This window comes from Saprolegnia parasitica, assembly GCF_000151545.1.
Source record: "Saprolegnia parasitica CBS 223.65 unplaced genomic scaffold supercont2.55, whole genome shotgun sequence".
In the NCBI taxonomy this organism is placed as follows: domain Eukaryota; phylum Oomycota; class Saprolegniomycetes; order Saprolegniales; family Saprolegniaceae; genus Saprolegnia; species Saprolegnia parasitica.
Window position 1 is genome coordinate 136,812 of NW_012156449.1, and position 12,138 is coordinate 148,949.

At 58.4% G+C, this 12,138-nt stretch overlaps 6 protein-coding genes across 6 annotated transcripts; 3 read left to right on the top strand and 3 right to left on the bottom strand.

The window, feature by feature from the left end:
* Positions 1-1,004: 1,004 nt before the first annotated feature.
* Positions 1,005-2,615, top strand: SPRG_10437 (hypothetical protein; the record flags this gene model as incomplete). Its single annotated transcript, XM_012349563.1, has 4 exons — positions 1,005-1,969; positions 1,993-2,165; positions 2,219-2,437; positions 2,487-2,615. The coding sequence occupies exons 1-4, from the start codon at positions 1,063-1,065 to the stop codon at positions 2,613-2,615; spliced, it is 1,428 nt and encodes a 475-aa protein (XP_012204953.1). The 5' UTR covers positions 1,005-1,062.
* A 55-nt stretch (positions 2,616-2,670) lies between these two features.
* On the bottom strand, positions 2,671-3,222 carry SPRG_10438 (hypothetical protein). Its single transcript, XM_012349564.1, has 2 exons — positions 2,839-3,222; positions 2,671-2,787 (listed from the first exon to the last, which is right to left on the bottom strand). The coding sequence occupies exons 1-2, from the start codon at positions 3,193-3,195 to the stop codon at positions 2,698-2,700; spliced, it is 447 nt and encodes a 148-aa protein (XP_012204954.1). The 5' UTR covers positions 3,196-3,222; the 3' UTR covers positions 2,671-2,697.
* Positions 3,223-5,583: 2,361 nt separating this feature from the next.
* On the top strand, positions 5,584-6,910 carry SPRG_10439 (elongation factor 1-alpha 1; the record flags this gene model as incomplete). Its single annotated transcript, XM_012349565.1, has 3 exons — positions 5,584-5,896; positions 5,950-6,143; positions 6,263-6,910. The coding sequence occupies 3 exons, from the start codon at positions 5,584-5,586 to the stop codon at positions 6,908-6,910; spliced, it is 1,155 nt and encodes a 384-aa protein (XP_012204955.1).
* A 575-nt stretch (positions 6,911-7,485) lies between these two features.
* Positions 7,486-9,247, top strand: SPRG_10440 (hypothetical protein). Its single transcript, XM_012349566.1, has one exon. The coding sequence runs from the start codon at positions 7,512-7,514 to the stop codon at positions 9,213-9,215; it is 1,704 nt and encodes a 567-aa protein (XP_012204956.1). The 5' UTR covers positions 7,486-7,511; the 3' UTR covers positions 9,216-9,247.
* A 6-nt stretch (positions 9,248-9,253) lies between these two features.
* Positions 9,254-10,025, bottom strand: SPRG_10441 (hypothetical protein; the record flags this gene model as incomplete). Its single annotated transcript, XM_012349567.1, has 3 exons — positions 9,254-9,460; positions 9,515-9,663; positions 9,723-10,025. 3 exons carry the CDS (start codon positions 10,023-10,025, stop codon positions 9,283-9,285), a joined length of 630 nt encoding a protein of 209 aa, XP_012204957.1. The 3' UTR covers positions 9,254-9,282.
* A 39-nt stretch (positions 10,026-10,064) lies between these two features.
* Positions 10,065-11,764, bottom strand: SPRG_10442 (hypothetical protein). Its single transcript, XM_012349568.1, has 3 exons — positions 11,168-11,764; positions 10,983-11,117; positions 10,065-10,919 (listed from the first exon to the last, which is right to left on the bottom strand). The coding sequence occupies exons 1-3, from the start codon at positions 11,744-11,746 to the stop codon at positions 10,164-10,166; spliced, it is 1,470 nt and encodes a 489-aa protein (XP_012204958.1). The 5' UTR covers positions 11,747-11,764; the 3' UTR covers positions 10,065-10,163.
* Positions 11,765-12,138: the final 374 nt, after the last annotated feature.

Here is a 12,138-nt window from a genome sequence, read left to right on the forward strand (position 1 = left end):
AGAGGTCGAGCACCTATCGCAAGTGTCGATCGAGCTGCATCCACAACACAGTTTGGATTCTACATACTTGGACAGAGACTTTGCAGCGCGCCTCCAGAAGCGCTCCTATCGCAGCGAGATCCATGTGGTCACCGCCCGAGCCGCGCCAGTCCACGCGCTTCGCCTTCAATCGTGACGTGAGGAGGACGAGGCGCGAGGCCTGGAACGACTCGAGGCGCGACGAGCATGCCTTGGCGAGCCGCACAATCTGTGCCGGCACGAGCTTGGTGTTGGCGACGCTGTGCAGTACGATACATGAGATCATGATGTGTAGCGCAATACGTACTTGAGGACCACGACGGGACACGACGGGGTCACAAGATACGCGAGAAGCGAGGTCACCAAGGCGTCACAGAGACCAATGTTGGAGAGGTCCAGCGTCCGCTTATCTGGTGCGTCTGCCAGTGCTGCAATGCGCTTGAGGATCACGTCACCGCGCGAAAGCCCAAAACCACCGTTGCGAAAGACCGCCTTGGCGTCGAGTACGAAGAGCAAGAGCTTATCGGTCGTGCCGAGTCGGCGATTCTCTTCAATGAGCTGTTTCGCTTCTTCGAGTCGGCTGTCGCTCACACCGCGCCCCATCCCCTTGACACTACACGCTACATCTGTTGTGAGAGGCAATATGGGCGCGACGCACCGGCCTTCTGCCCTCTGTCGCTCGACAGGCTCAATCGTCGCTAAGAGAAGACAGCCGCGCGTGCCTTGAATCGATCGCATCTTGCCCGAGAGCGGGCGCGCGATGGGTGCGTCCGGCATACGACCTTCAAAGAAAGGCAGCGGCGGTTTCGAACACGCACCTCGTGGCACCAAACCAAATGCACCTCGCAGACCACCACAGAATGCGACCGGAGGGCAAATTCCGCGGGTACAAAGGATCGCATTCTGCTGGTTACTGCTGCCCACTACTGGTAGGTAGCGGCACCCAGCCGGCGGCTCAAATGCCGTCGCGGGGACGTTGGTTGCGTGCGATTAGCCACGTCACCAATCGGTTTCGACCTGGTTTCAACCTCGTGGCCACCAAGCATGACGGACGACCACGACGTTGGCGCCTTTGTGCTCTTGCTTGTGCAGGACTTTCTCAAAGCGTCGGGCCTCCACACCACCCACTGCGCCTTTGTGCAGGAGCTCCAGAGCCTCGAGCGGCCGCCGCCATCGGCCAGCGTCTGGTACCACATGCTTGACGCGGCGGGGCTTCCCGCGCTCCAGGACAGCTTGTATCGCGAGAAGCCGCCGTCCTTCTTGCATGTCCTTGTGGAGTTTGCGATTTCGGAGCGCGAGAAGCGGCGGCGGGCCAAAGGCCCCGTGCTTGTCCAAGTCGCTGGAGGCTTGCGACCAAAGTCGGCCTTCGCAGCGTCGACACCGCAGCTGCCCACGTACAACAACACCAAGGTCGACAGCAACAACAACAACAACGACAATCGTAACAGCGACAGCAACAACAACAGTAGCAACAATCAGGACGAAGAGAAGCGGGCGACGCGCCTCGCTCGCGCCTCGGCCTCTCTCTCGACGCTCAAGCCAGCGCGAGCCAGCGCGGCGTCGCTACCGAGCCGCAAGGTCAAGGGCGTTGGTAAGCGCAGTAGTAGTGTCGAGGAAAGCACCGTGCCAGCGCCTATAAGTCCAGCCTTGGAACGCATTCGGCGCCTCTCCCAGGTCGCAACGACGACCGGTATCTTTACGTTGCCGCAGATCGTGACGCTACACGACGACAAGTCGATCGCGCCCGAGTCCAAGGACGATGACGCCAATGCCGGTTCGCGCGAAAAGTGGATTCCAGAGCACAAGCGCGTGTACCGACTCCGTCGGCAGCTCCTCGAGATGCACGTCGACCTCAAGGCCCAAGAGACGTTTGAGAGAGCTAAGTACTTCCAGCAGTTTGGCAAGCCGCCGGTCGTCGGGCCGGACGAGCGCGTGCCCGTCGCGTGCAATTGTGCTTGGCCGTCTTTCCAAAAGGCAACCTCGTGCTCGATATTCCGTACAAGATTATTATGGACCTTCGGCGACACTGGGATGCGAGCCTAAAGGAGCTCAACCCAAGCATCGCACGGCCACCGGCCTGCTACGACTGCGTGAAGGTCTGCGCCTTCTGCGCCCAGCTCGTCCAGCACGCGCATGATCAACAGAGCGTACGCTGCTGCGATTCCGTCGTACCGCTGTTGCACGAGGGTATGGTGCGTAGGAGAAGCCAGACAAGGTCAAGACCAAAACGAAACGAGCTACAGTGGTCGAACTTGCGCGCCGCCCGTCGATCGGCGCGCCATGCACGGACCCGTATGCGCTGGACCCGTACTTTTCGGCGCTGGACCCGTACTTTTCCGAGTCGAGCAGCTCGGACGACGAGGCGGGCCGGTACATCATTGGCACGCTTCCTCAAAGGCGAGGTCGGGCGGCAGCTGCGGTACGGCGTCCAGCACGAGCGCACGCAGCGCAATCTGAACCGTGGCGAGTGGGGCGTCATCATGGGCGACTCGGAGCCGCGGGGGCACATCTTCAAGCACAACTCGCTGGTAACGGGCGAGCGCACGCTCGCGCCGTCGCTGCGGACGATCTTAAACGATAGCCGCCACGGCTCGTGATCAAATACATACACTATTCGGGAAATAGGTGGAAATACAAACGAAAACGACGCCGTTGTGGCGGGGGCGACCGCAAGTCGTCTTACTTCTTGGCCTTCTTGACCTTCTCAACCGTCTCACCCTTCTTGGCCTTGTATGCGTCGCTAAGCTTCTTGGCCTCGGCTTGGAATTTCTAATCGCACCATCCTCGTGAGCACATGGACAGAAGAGGCAGGAAACGGACCTCCTTCTTGGCCGCCGGGAGCTTCTTCCATCGGGCGCCGAGCTCGACGGCAACTTCCTTGATGTTAAAGCCGGGGTGTTCAGCCTTGAGGGCCGGGCGCTCCTCGGCCATGAAGAGGAAGTACGCAGTCTGCGGGCGCTTCTCCTTGGGCGTACCATCCTCGTTCTCCTTGCCAGCCTTGCGCTTCATGCCCTTGGCGGCCTTGGACGCGGGGACCTTGGCCTTCTTGGCAGCAGCCTTCTTGGGCTTCTTCGGGGACTCCTCCTCCGACTCGGACGCCGATGCGCTCGGCGATCCCGTCGACGTCGGGTCGAAGCGCTGGACCTTGGCGATCGTACGGCCACTGCGGGTGCTCATGCTCGGCTGCTGCTCTTTTGCGGTTTGACGTTCGAAGTTTTTTCAAACTTTTAAACCACCGCCAGCGCCTCACATTCGAGAGAAAGAACTATGATTGGTGGAAATTTCGCTTGAAATGGTACACACCCCGTCATACGCCAATCAGAAGGCCGAAACGTGCTTGAAGGTGCCATGGATTGGCTAGAGCTTTTGATGGGAAAGCACGTGGTGGAAGATTGGGTCGTTTGAATGTGATTGGTCGGTTCGAAAATCCGAGGCAAAATGGGGAAAGATCGCGAGGCGCGGGCGGCCATCAAAGCATGAGATACCATTAAAGAGTAGGATGTGGTGATGGCTCACAAAATATACGATACGCGCTCGAAACTGGTATCAAAATACATGTGGAAAGATCGGTACTGGGACATGCACTGTCTACACGGCAAGCTGGCTTTCGAGCACATTGTGCACCGCCGCCTGCCATGTAATAACTCGTTGCTTGCGACATGGGCACCTCCGCGACAGGGCGGCGTCGTCAGATCGCCATACCAGTCCTTGGTCGGAAAAGGCCCTACTACTCTGCCAACTACTGCTGTTGCCTACTAACAGGGATGGGTCCATAAAGCCTTCGAGACCATGAGATTTGGGGACAAGACTGACCGCGACCTTCCACTTGCAATGATGTAGGTAGTGATACCCGGAGCCATTCAAGTCCAAGATTTCAACAGATTGAATGTGTTGTTCATTGATGCAGCCAGCGCTTGTACGTACATAGGAGGAGGGGTGAGCCACGACCACGAGACGACGAGACATACCCAGTGGTTGCTTCCCAACTGGAAAACGCGCTATCTCATCCGTGCAAGGCGTGTCGAAGTGACAACCTGGCGCTTAAATAGTCTCGAAACCATGAACATGAACATGGAGGGCTCGCATGTCCAACAAGATCCCAGTAGCCAACACACATATTTAGGGCATCAAAGAGCCCTACCAGATCCTCTGCCAGGTACATGAATGTAGCGTCCGCTCCCTGAAACTCTATACGAAGGATAGAATCATATCTTGTTATGGTCAAATGCAAGAATCCCCTGACCTGACTACCTCGACATCTACCGGCGCACGATAACGTCAAGCTAACGTTAGCATGACCTCGGTGGAGCCAGAGGCGCACAACGACGCGACTGAAGCCCACTGAGCGATGTGGGTCCTTGGAGTACTGATCTGTGGTGCCGTATAGCATTGCTAACGTCCCGATGCCAGTACTGTGTTGCTTCATCCCACTCGGTGCGACCTCTAGTCAACCTGACATTGAATGAATAAGAAGACAAGAATGACCCCGTTTCATCGTAGCGTCAATACGTTGTTCAAGGTATCTACTGCGTGTGTTGAGTGTCCTCCGAGGTCAAACGTACAAAGCGCAAGTGTCTAGCGACACGGACCGTAAAAGTTTTGGAGGAGGCCTTCGTCGCCCACGAAGTACTGGTGCGTGGACTCGCGATGCGCTATCGACGCTAGAAACCCTCCTGTGTTCAAGTTGATTTGTGTACCTTAAAAGATGGCGCACTTGTCAGCCCTTCTGAAAGCCGTCTCCAACCGGAGCATCAAGAGGCCGCAGAGATCTCTTCACCTTGCCGTTGCCACATAAGCACTCGCTGGCCCCTTGATCCGGAACATACACCCGTCTTCGACTGGAAAGGCTAAAACGTTATGCGTGTCAAGATGCGGAACGGCCCGATACTAACGTTAGTCGGGCGGAGCAATGCCTTTTCTCGGTGATGCAGGAGTCTCATTCGGGTCGAGGCTAACAAGAGTCCGAGCATAGTAGCATCACAAACGAGCATCTCGTCGTAGTCCACGCCTCTCAAACACGCGCGAAACCCCACAAATCGACCCATCCAAGCCATGCATCCAAGCGAACAATGTGCGAGAGATGGCTCGGCTATAGCTATAAAAGAATACGCGGTACTACGTCCATTGGCCTTTCTCTACAGCACAACAAACGAAGCCATCGTGCCGATAGCTCCAGCACGCATGCGACGCGTTGTATCTCGTCCGTCGTCGACAAAGCATCTCCGCCTCACTCCTCGGTCCAACTGCGTGTCGTCGTGGCCATGCACAAGCGACGTTGAAGTTGGCCGACCGCCGTATCCGTCACTTGTCCGGATACGCGGCGCGCATTAAAATGGCGTTTTCACCACTCGCTGAATGGCGGGCGGCGACGTTGTGATTGGTGGAGGCCGGCTTCGAATTTATTTTGGCCAATCCAAGGGCGAGGCCCACCACGATGGCGGTCGTGGATTGGCTGCAGGGGTCGGGGTAAAAGAAGTGGAGGCGACGCCATCCATTGATTTGCGGCTGCGGGCGCCCGCAGCCTCGAGGAGCTCATTCTCAATTTCCCTTTGAAGAACCCACAAGATGCCCAAGGAAAAGATCCACATCTCGCTCGTCGTCATCGGTCACGTCGATGCCGGTAAGTCGACGACGACCGGTCACTTGATCTACAAGTGCGGCGGTATCGACAAGCGTACGATCGAGAAGTTCGAGAAGGAAGCCCTCGAGCTCGGCAAGTCGTCGTTCAAGTACGCCTGGGTCCTTGACAACCTCAAGGCCGAGCGCGAACGTGGTATCACGATCGACATTGCCCTCTGGAAGTTCGAGTCGCCCAAGTACTTCTTCACGGTCATTGATGCCCCGGGTCACCGCGATTTCATCAAGAACATGATCACGGGTACCTCGCAGGCCGATTGCGCCATCCTTGTCGTCGCCTCGGGCGTCGGTGAGTTCGAGGCCGGTATCTCGAAGGAGGCCAGACGCGCGAGCACGCGCTCCTCGCCTTCACGCTCGGCGTGCGCCAGATGATCGTCGCCATCAACAAGATGGACGACTCGTCGGTCATGTACGGCCAGGCCCGTTACGAGGAAATCAAGGAGGAAGTCTCGAACTACCTCAAGAAGGTCGGCTACAAGCCCGCCAAGGTCCCGTTCGTCCCGATCTCGGGCTGGGAGGGCGACAACATGATCGAGAAGTCCGGCAACATGCCCTGGTACAAGGGCCCGTGCCTCCTCGAAGCGCTTGACAACCTCAACCCCCCAAGCGCCCCACCGACAAGGCCCTCCGCCTCCCGCTCCAGGATGTTTACAAGATTGGCGGTATTGGCACGGTCCCGGTCGGCCGTGTCGAGACGGGTGTCCTCAAGCCCGGCATGGTCGTCCAGTTCGGCCCCGTCGGCCTCCAGACGGAAGTCAAGTCGGTCGAGATGCACCACGAGTCGCTCCCCGAGGCTGTCCCGGGTGACAACGTCGGCTTCAACGTCAAGAACGTGTCGGTCAAGGAACTCCGCCGTGGTTACGTCGCTTCGGACTCGAAGAACGACCCCGCCAAGGGCACGGAGAACTTCACCGCCCAGGTGATTGTCCTCAACCACCCCGGCCAGATCGGCAACGGCTACTCGCCGGTGCTTGATTGCCACACGGCCCACGTCGCCTGCAAGTTCAAGGAGATCACGCAGAAGATGGATCGCCGTTCGGGTAAGGTCCTCGAAGAGAACCCCAAGTTCGTCAAGTCGGGTGATGCCTGCATGGTCATCCTCGAGCCCACGAAGCCCATGACGGTCGAGTCGTTCCAGGAGTACCCGCCCCTCGGTCGTTTCGCCGTCCGTGATATGCGCCAGACGGTCGCCGTCGGTGTCATCCACGGCGTCGTCAAGAAGGAGGCTGCCGGCAAGGGCGGCAAGAAGAAGTAAATGCAATCTGCGTAGTGTTGCTCTAGTCCTTTGGCCTTGAAAGAGTATATTGAGATAAATCATTTTGCCTTATTCTTTTATCTCCTCTTGTACTGACACATGCAGCAGCCAAGGTCGCTTTCCGGCAGTCACCGTAGCATAACTTGTGCGTGGTTGGATCGCCTACGCTGCCCGTGCCCTCATATGCCGCAGCAATCGTTTGTGAAAGACAGATCAAAGCACGAAACTAGGTCCAAATCTAACGTCAGAGAGCATTGCAAGGCTGCAGCCACATCCTCGTCCTTGCTATTACCTCCTACACCGTGTAGGAGGTGATACGTGTAGGCTACACGTATGCTAGTACGTATCATCTCGTCTGCCTCCGCCAGCATGCTCGCCCTTGGTCAAGCTGGTCATCATGATCCTGGCCGCATGGAGTGGTCCAGCAACTGCTTGTCGTCCTGAGTGCTGTCAATCGGCCAATCCTGTGGCGGCAGAGGATCGCATTTCCACCAATCATGGAAGATCTTGGAATGGAATAAAAATACACGCGAAGAATACAAAAGCCAAGGCGATTTTGAACAGTGTCGTGCAAAGGTGATTGGCACGTGAAGGTTCCAAGATGCTTCGAAGTCGCCGGGTGCTGCAAAATCCGCTTCTGCTGGCCCGTCCGCGCCTCGCTGCAAGCGTACACGTCATCTCAGATCTTAGCGCGATGGAAGTGACCCGCCACAACTTCAGCGCCGCCCTCGCCGAGGTCGAGGCCCAGCTGCGCCTGCCCTCGTGCCAGTACGCGGCCATTGACACGGAGTTTACGGGCCTCACGCCCCACGAGAAGACGAGAGAGAAGGTCATCGACACGCTCGAGGAGCGGTATGCCAAGGTCCGCGCGTCGGGCGAGAACTTTCTCATCACGCAGTTTGGCCTCGCGCTCGTCCACGTCGAGGACGACAAGACGTGGATCAAGTGCTTCAACTTTTACGTGTTTCCGCGGCCGTACGCCAACATGGACACGCGCTTCTTGTGCCAAGCATCGTCGATCCAGTTCATGTCGGAGCATGGCTTTGACTTTAACAAGTTCATCCGCGATGGCATCCCGTACATGACGCGGTCCAACGAAGCCTATGTGCGCAAGAACCACGCGCGCAGCCTCAAGAACGTGACCAAGTCGCCGCCATCGAAAGTGAGCGTCACCAAGCGCTTTGACCAAGACTTCCTCAAGGAGACGATCGCCACGATTGAGGCGTGGATCACGGCGCCGCCGTCCGACGACAACAAGGAGCTTTTCCTGCCCGCGCGCAACTCGTTCCGCCGCCTCCTCATCTTCCACGCGGCCAAGTATGGCATCCTCTCGAAATTCGCCGACATGATTTACACCGAGTCGACGGGCGACGGCGTCCTCCTCGTCCGCGCCGACCAGTCGGAGCGCGAGAACCGGCTCAAGCGCAAAATCGACACGATGAACCAAGAGGTCGAGGACGCCGTCGGCTTCTCCAAGGTCATCCAGCTCCTCTCGGATGCGAAGAAGCCCATCATTGGCCACAACTGCCTCCTCGATTTCGTGTACTTGTACCATCAGTTCTGCGCCCCCTTGCCGGCGACGCTCTGCGAGTTCAAGTCGGAGCTCCAGACGCACTTTCCGACGGTCTATGATACCAAGCACATGGCGCTCACGAGTCCGCTCCGCGAGTCGTTCGAGTCGACATCGCTCTCGGCCGTCTTTGAGAAGATGCGCGATACGCTGCAGCCCGACGTCGCGTCGCTCATCACGGACGGCGCCGCGGACCCGTACCACGCGGCGCTGACTAAGTCGGACGATGGAAAGAACATGCCGTGCCACGAAGCCGGCTTTGACGCACTCATGACGGCCATCGCGTACCTCGGTTTCACGTCAGCGAGCGCCAACAAGTGGTCGCTCGAGTCGCTGCCGCTGGCGGCCGATGCCACCGACCTCGCGCCGTACAAGAACCGCATCAACCTTATGGTGCTCGAGCAAGGTGCCTTTCTGGACCTGCAGGATGTCGACCAAGAGCTTGACCGCCGCCACGTGTACGTCGTCACGCACCCGACGAGCCTGGCCTCGGTCAAGATGGAAGAGCTCTTCCCGGACGTCGAGATTGCGCGCGTCTATCGCGAAAATGACCGCGAAGTGTACGTCTTCTTGACGCAGCCGCTCGAAGCGGTGCCGACGGCCAAGGACGAGACCGTGGCGATCACGACGTTCCCGCTGTTCAAGGAAGCCCGCACCGCGGCCAAGGCGTCGACGAATACGACGATCGAGGCCAAGGACGCGCCGGCGCCGGCGTCGTGGTGCACGATCAGCTAAGATGTAATGATATCGACCGATGAAAGACGCGATCCGGTTGGAGGAAAAAGACGAGGTCGTCGTTGTATTAATGACCGAGCTTGGCCGCTTGAGGTTCGTCCTTGCCGTAGCAGGATGGCGCACCGACCTTCCATCGCTTGTCGAGGGCCGCGATCGTGCACGGAAAAGGCTTCTTTTGCAGCTTCTTGGACACAATGTTGTGCTGCTCGCAGAGCCAGACAGACAAGTCGACGCGCGAGTCGACCCTACACGAGAGACGGCATGAAACTGCATGACGCATAGACGACGGTCTAGTGTACTTGGGCGGGCTCGCGACAATGTTGTCGGCAAAGTCCGTCGCGCAGTACTTGCACGGGTAGAGCTGCCCGAGCGCCTGGATGAAGTTGGTCGCGTGCTGCTTCATGGCATCCGACGGCGTCTCGGGGTAGTACGCGGCCATTGTGTGCAGCTAGTAGCATGTGCCATCATCATCATCATCCTCCTGCCATCCTCCTCGTAGCGTTGTACCATGCCCCACGTCGCGCGACCCACTTCTTCGCGGTCCAGCGGGCAGTCATCGGCCGGCGCCGCCTTGGGCTTGGCGCCAAAGAGCACGTTGGAGCGGAAGAGGTCTGCCTTGGAGTGGCACACGGGCTCGGCGCAGTCGGCCGGGTTCTGCTGCTGCTTGGCTGGCTCATGCTTCTCGAATTCGAATTGTGAAACGGGACTGAGCTCGGATTGGCCAAAAAGAGGCCAATCAAATCCGGCCCAGATTGCGAGCCACTGCCAGACAACTTGTGCACGGATCGATCGTTCAGCGCAGACTGCCATTGTAGACGTCGCAACAACTAATTAACTAATGACATGCAACCCAGTTCGATGTACATATACAAATCCCAAGGATCGTTTCGTTGGCTTGATTACATTAGTCCTTGAGCGCGACAATCGCGCTGTGTTGGCCACCAGCGTTTACTTGGAGCATGCGCGCGGGCCCAAACTTGGTTTTGTCCAATCAAGAAGACGCGGCTTGTACTCGTCCTTGTCGTCGCCTGTGCCGAGCGCACACATGTCGCCATAGCCCCACGCGTACACGTCGTTCTCGGACGTCACGGCGAGCGAGTGGTTGGAGCCGCACGAGATCTTGGCAAAGTAGACGCGACCGCCCTTGGCCTTGACGATGATTTCTTGAGGCGACTCCTTCATTGCGCCCGTCTCGGGGTTGTCGATCGTACCGAGCTGGCCCGAGTCGGCGCGCCCAAACGAATACATGGTGCCGTCGGCCATGAGCACGAGCGAGTTGTGCGTGCCGGCCGCGACCGCCTGTCCAACCTTGTGGCTCAGCGCCTCGACGAGCTGCGGCTCGATCTGGTTGGCGTCGTGCCCGAGGCCGAGCTGGCCATAGTTGTTCAAGCCCGTCGCGTAGATGCCGCCCGTCTCGCTTGCGATAAAGAGCGAGTGGTACGAGCCGCAGCCAATCGCTTTGCACAAGAGCTTCTTCCCGTTCAAAAGGACCAGCGCTGGCTTGAGGTGCTGGTTGAAGACGAGCGGGAGGTCGTACTCGCCCGACGGCGCGCGGATCTTGTCCGAGACGGGGCGGCCGAGCTGGCCCATTTCACCAAGACCCCACGAGTAGACGTGGCCATCGGCGGCCCGCGCGAGGTTGAAGCTACTGCCGCAATCAATGTCGACAATGTTCGAGAGGCCCGGAATGCTGAACGGCGTCAGCTACGTTGCGTGCTCGATGAGCCTGTCGCCTCGTACTACCAATCTATGGAAATAAGATGATACCTGCTTGTTCTTGAACGTCTCTTTCGGCGTCGCAGCGTCGCACCACAGCTTGCCCTCCTTGTCTTTGTACGAACCCCACATGAAGACGCTGCCATCGACGCCGAGAGCAACCGAGTGGCAGTCACCGCCGACAACCTAAGCAAGTCCACCATGAGACAAGAGCAATCCCGTGGGTTGAAGCGTACATTGATAATGGAGGTGTTGGCGGGAAAGCCCGTAACGAGGGCGGGGGCGTTCTCATCGCCGGTACGCCCCAGCGCGCCGTCGTCGTTGCAGCCCCACGTGTAGACATCGCCGTCCTTGGTGACAGCAGCCGTGTGCAGACCGCCGCAGCCGACGCGCACGATCTGTTGCTTGGAAAGGGCTGCGACAACGCGGGGTACGGACACGATCATGTCCTCGTCTTCGTCGACACCATGGCCGAGCTGGCCGCAGTCACCGCTGCCAAACGTCATGATGACGCCACTCTTGTCGCCGTACCGGCCTTCGATCTCTTGTACGTACGCCATGTATTCAGCCATGTTGTCGACCCACGAGCCCTTGGCGTTCTGCGCATGCTGCAGCTTGATGCCTTGGTAGAAGTTTTGGTTGAGCGCATAGGCATGGCGCTTGCGCTCAGTGCTCCGGGCCGTGACCACGCGCCGGCTGCGCATGACGTCGTCCGAGGCTAGCGCATGGTCACCGCTGCCACCGCCGCCCGCCGTCGCCTCCGAGCTCGCGTACTCCTCCTTGGAAAGATGGCCGTCCACGCGCGTCCGCTTCATCGTCGCTCGATCGCTTGGTGGAAAATAAACGCAATGGTCAAACGATCCGGATAAACGCCCGCCCGCCACTCGCGGCTAGACCCACGCAATTTTACCACAGGCCGCTCGTGTGGTATCCGGATCATGTCACCAAGATTTCGAAGCGTATCCGGACACGTCATATCCTCCGAAGTGGTATCTCCACACGCAGTGCAAAGGCGCTGGACAAAGGCAAAAGCTCGACACTGGCTCGCAGCGTCAAAAGTCGAGGCGTAGAAGCTGGCAAAGTCGAGTAGAAGCGAGATGGATAGAAGAAAAGGACTTGTATTGACAAAGTAGATATTGACGATGCACGAGACGACGATGAGAGATGCTTAGGCCCAGCCGCCGCCGCCGCCGTTGTTGTTGTTGCC

Bases quoted from the DNA above. Each gene is read 5' to 3' on its own strand.
- SPRG_10442 (XM_012349568.1), bottom strand. From the start codon at position 11,746: ATGAAGCGGACGCGCGTGGACGGCCATCTTTCCAAGGAGGAGTACGCG. The intron at 11,118-11,167 runs GTACGCTTCAAC...GGACTTGCTTAG, and splicing joins CCAACACCTCCATTATCAAT to GTTGTCGGCGGTGACTGCCA. The intron at 10,920-10,982 runs GTATCATCTTAT...CACGCAACGTAG, and splicing joins AGACGTTCAAGAACAAGCAG to CTGACGCCGTTCAGCATTCC.
- SPRG_10438 (XM_012349564.1), bottom strand. From the start codon at position 3,195: ATGAGCACCCGCAGTGGCCGTACGATCGCCAAGGTCCAGCGCTTCGAC. The intron at 2,788-2,838 runs GTCCGTTTCCTG...TGGTGCGATTAG, and splicing joins TCCCGGCGGCCAAGAAGGAG to AAATTCCAAGCCGAGGCCAA.
- SPRG_10440 (XM_012349566.1), top strand. From the start codon at position 7,512: ATGCTTCGAAGTCGCCGGGTGCTGCAAAATCCGCTTCTGCTGGCCCGT.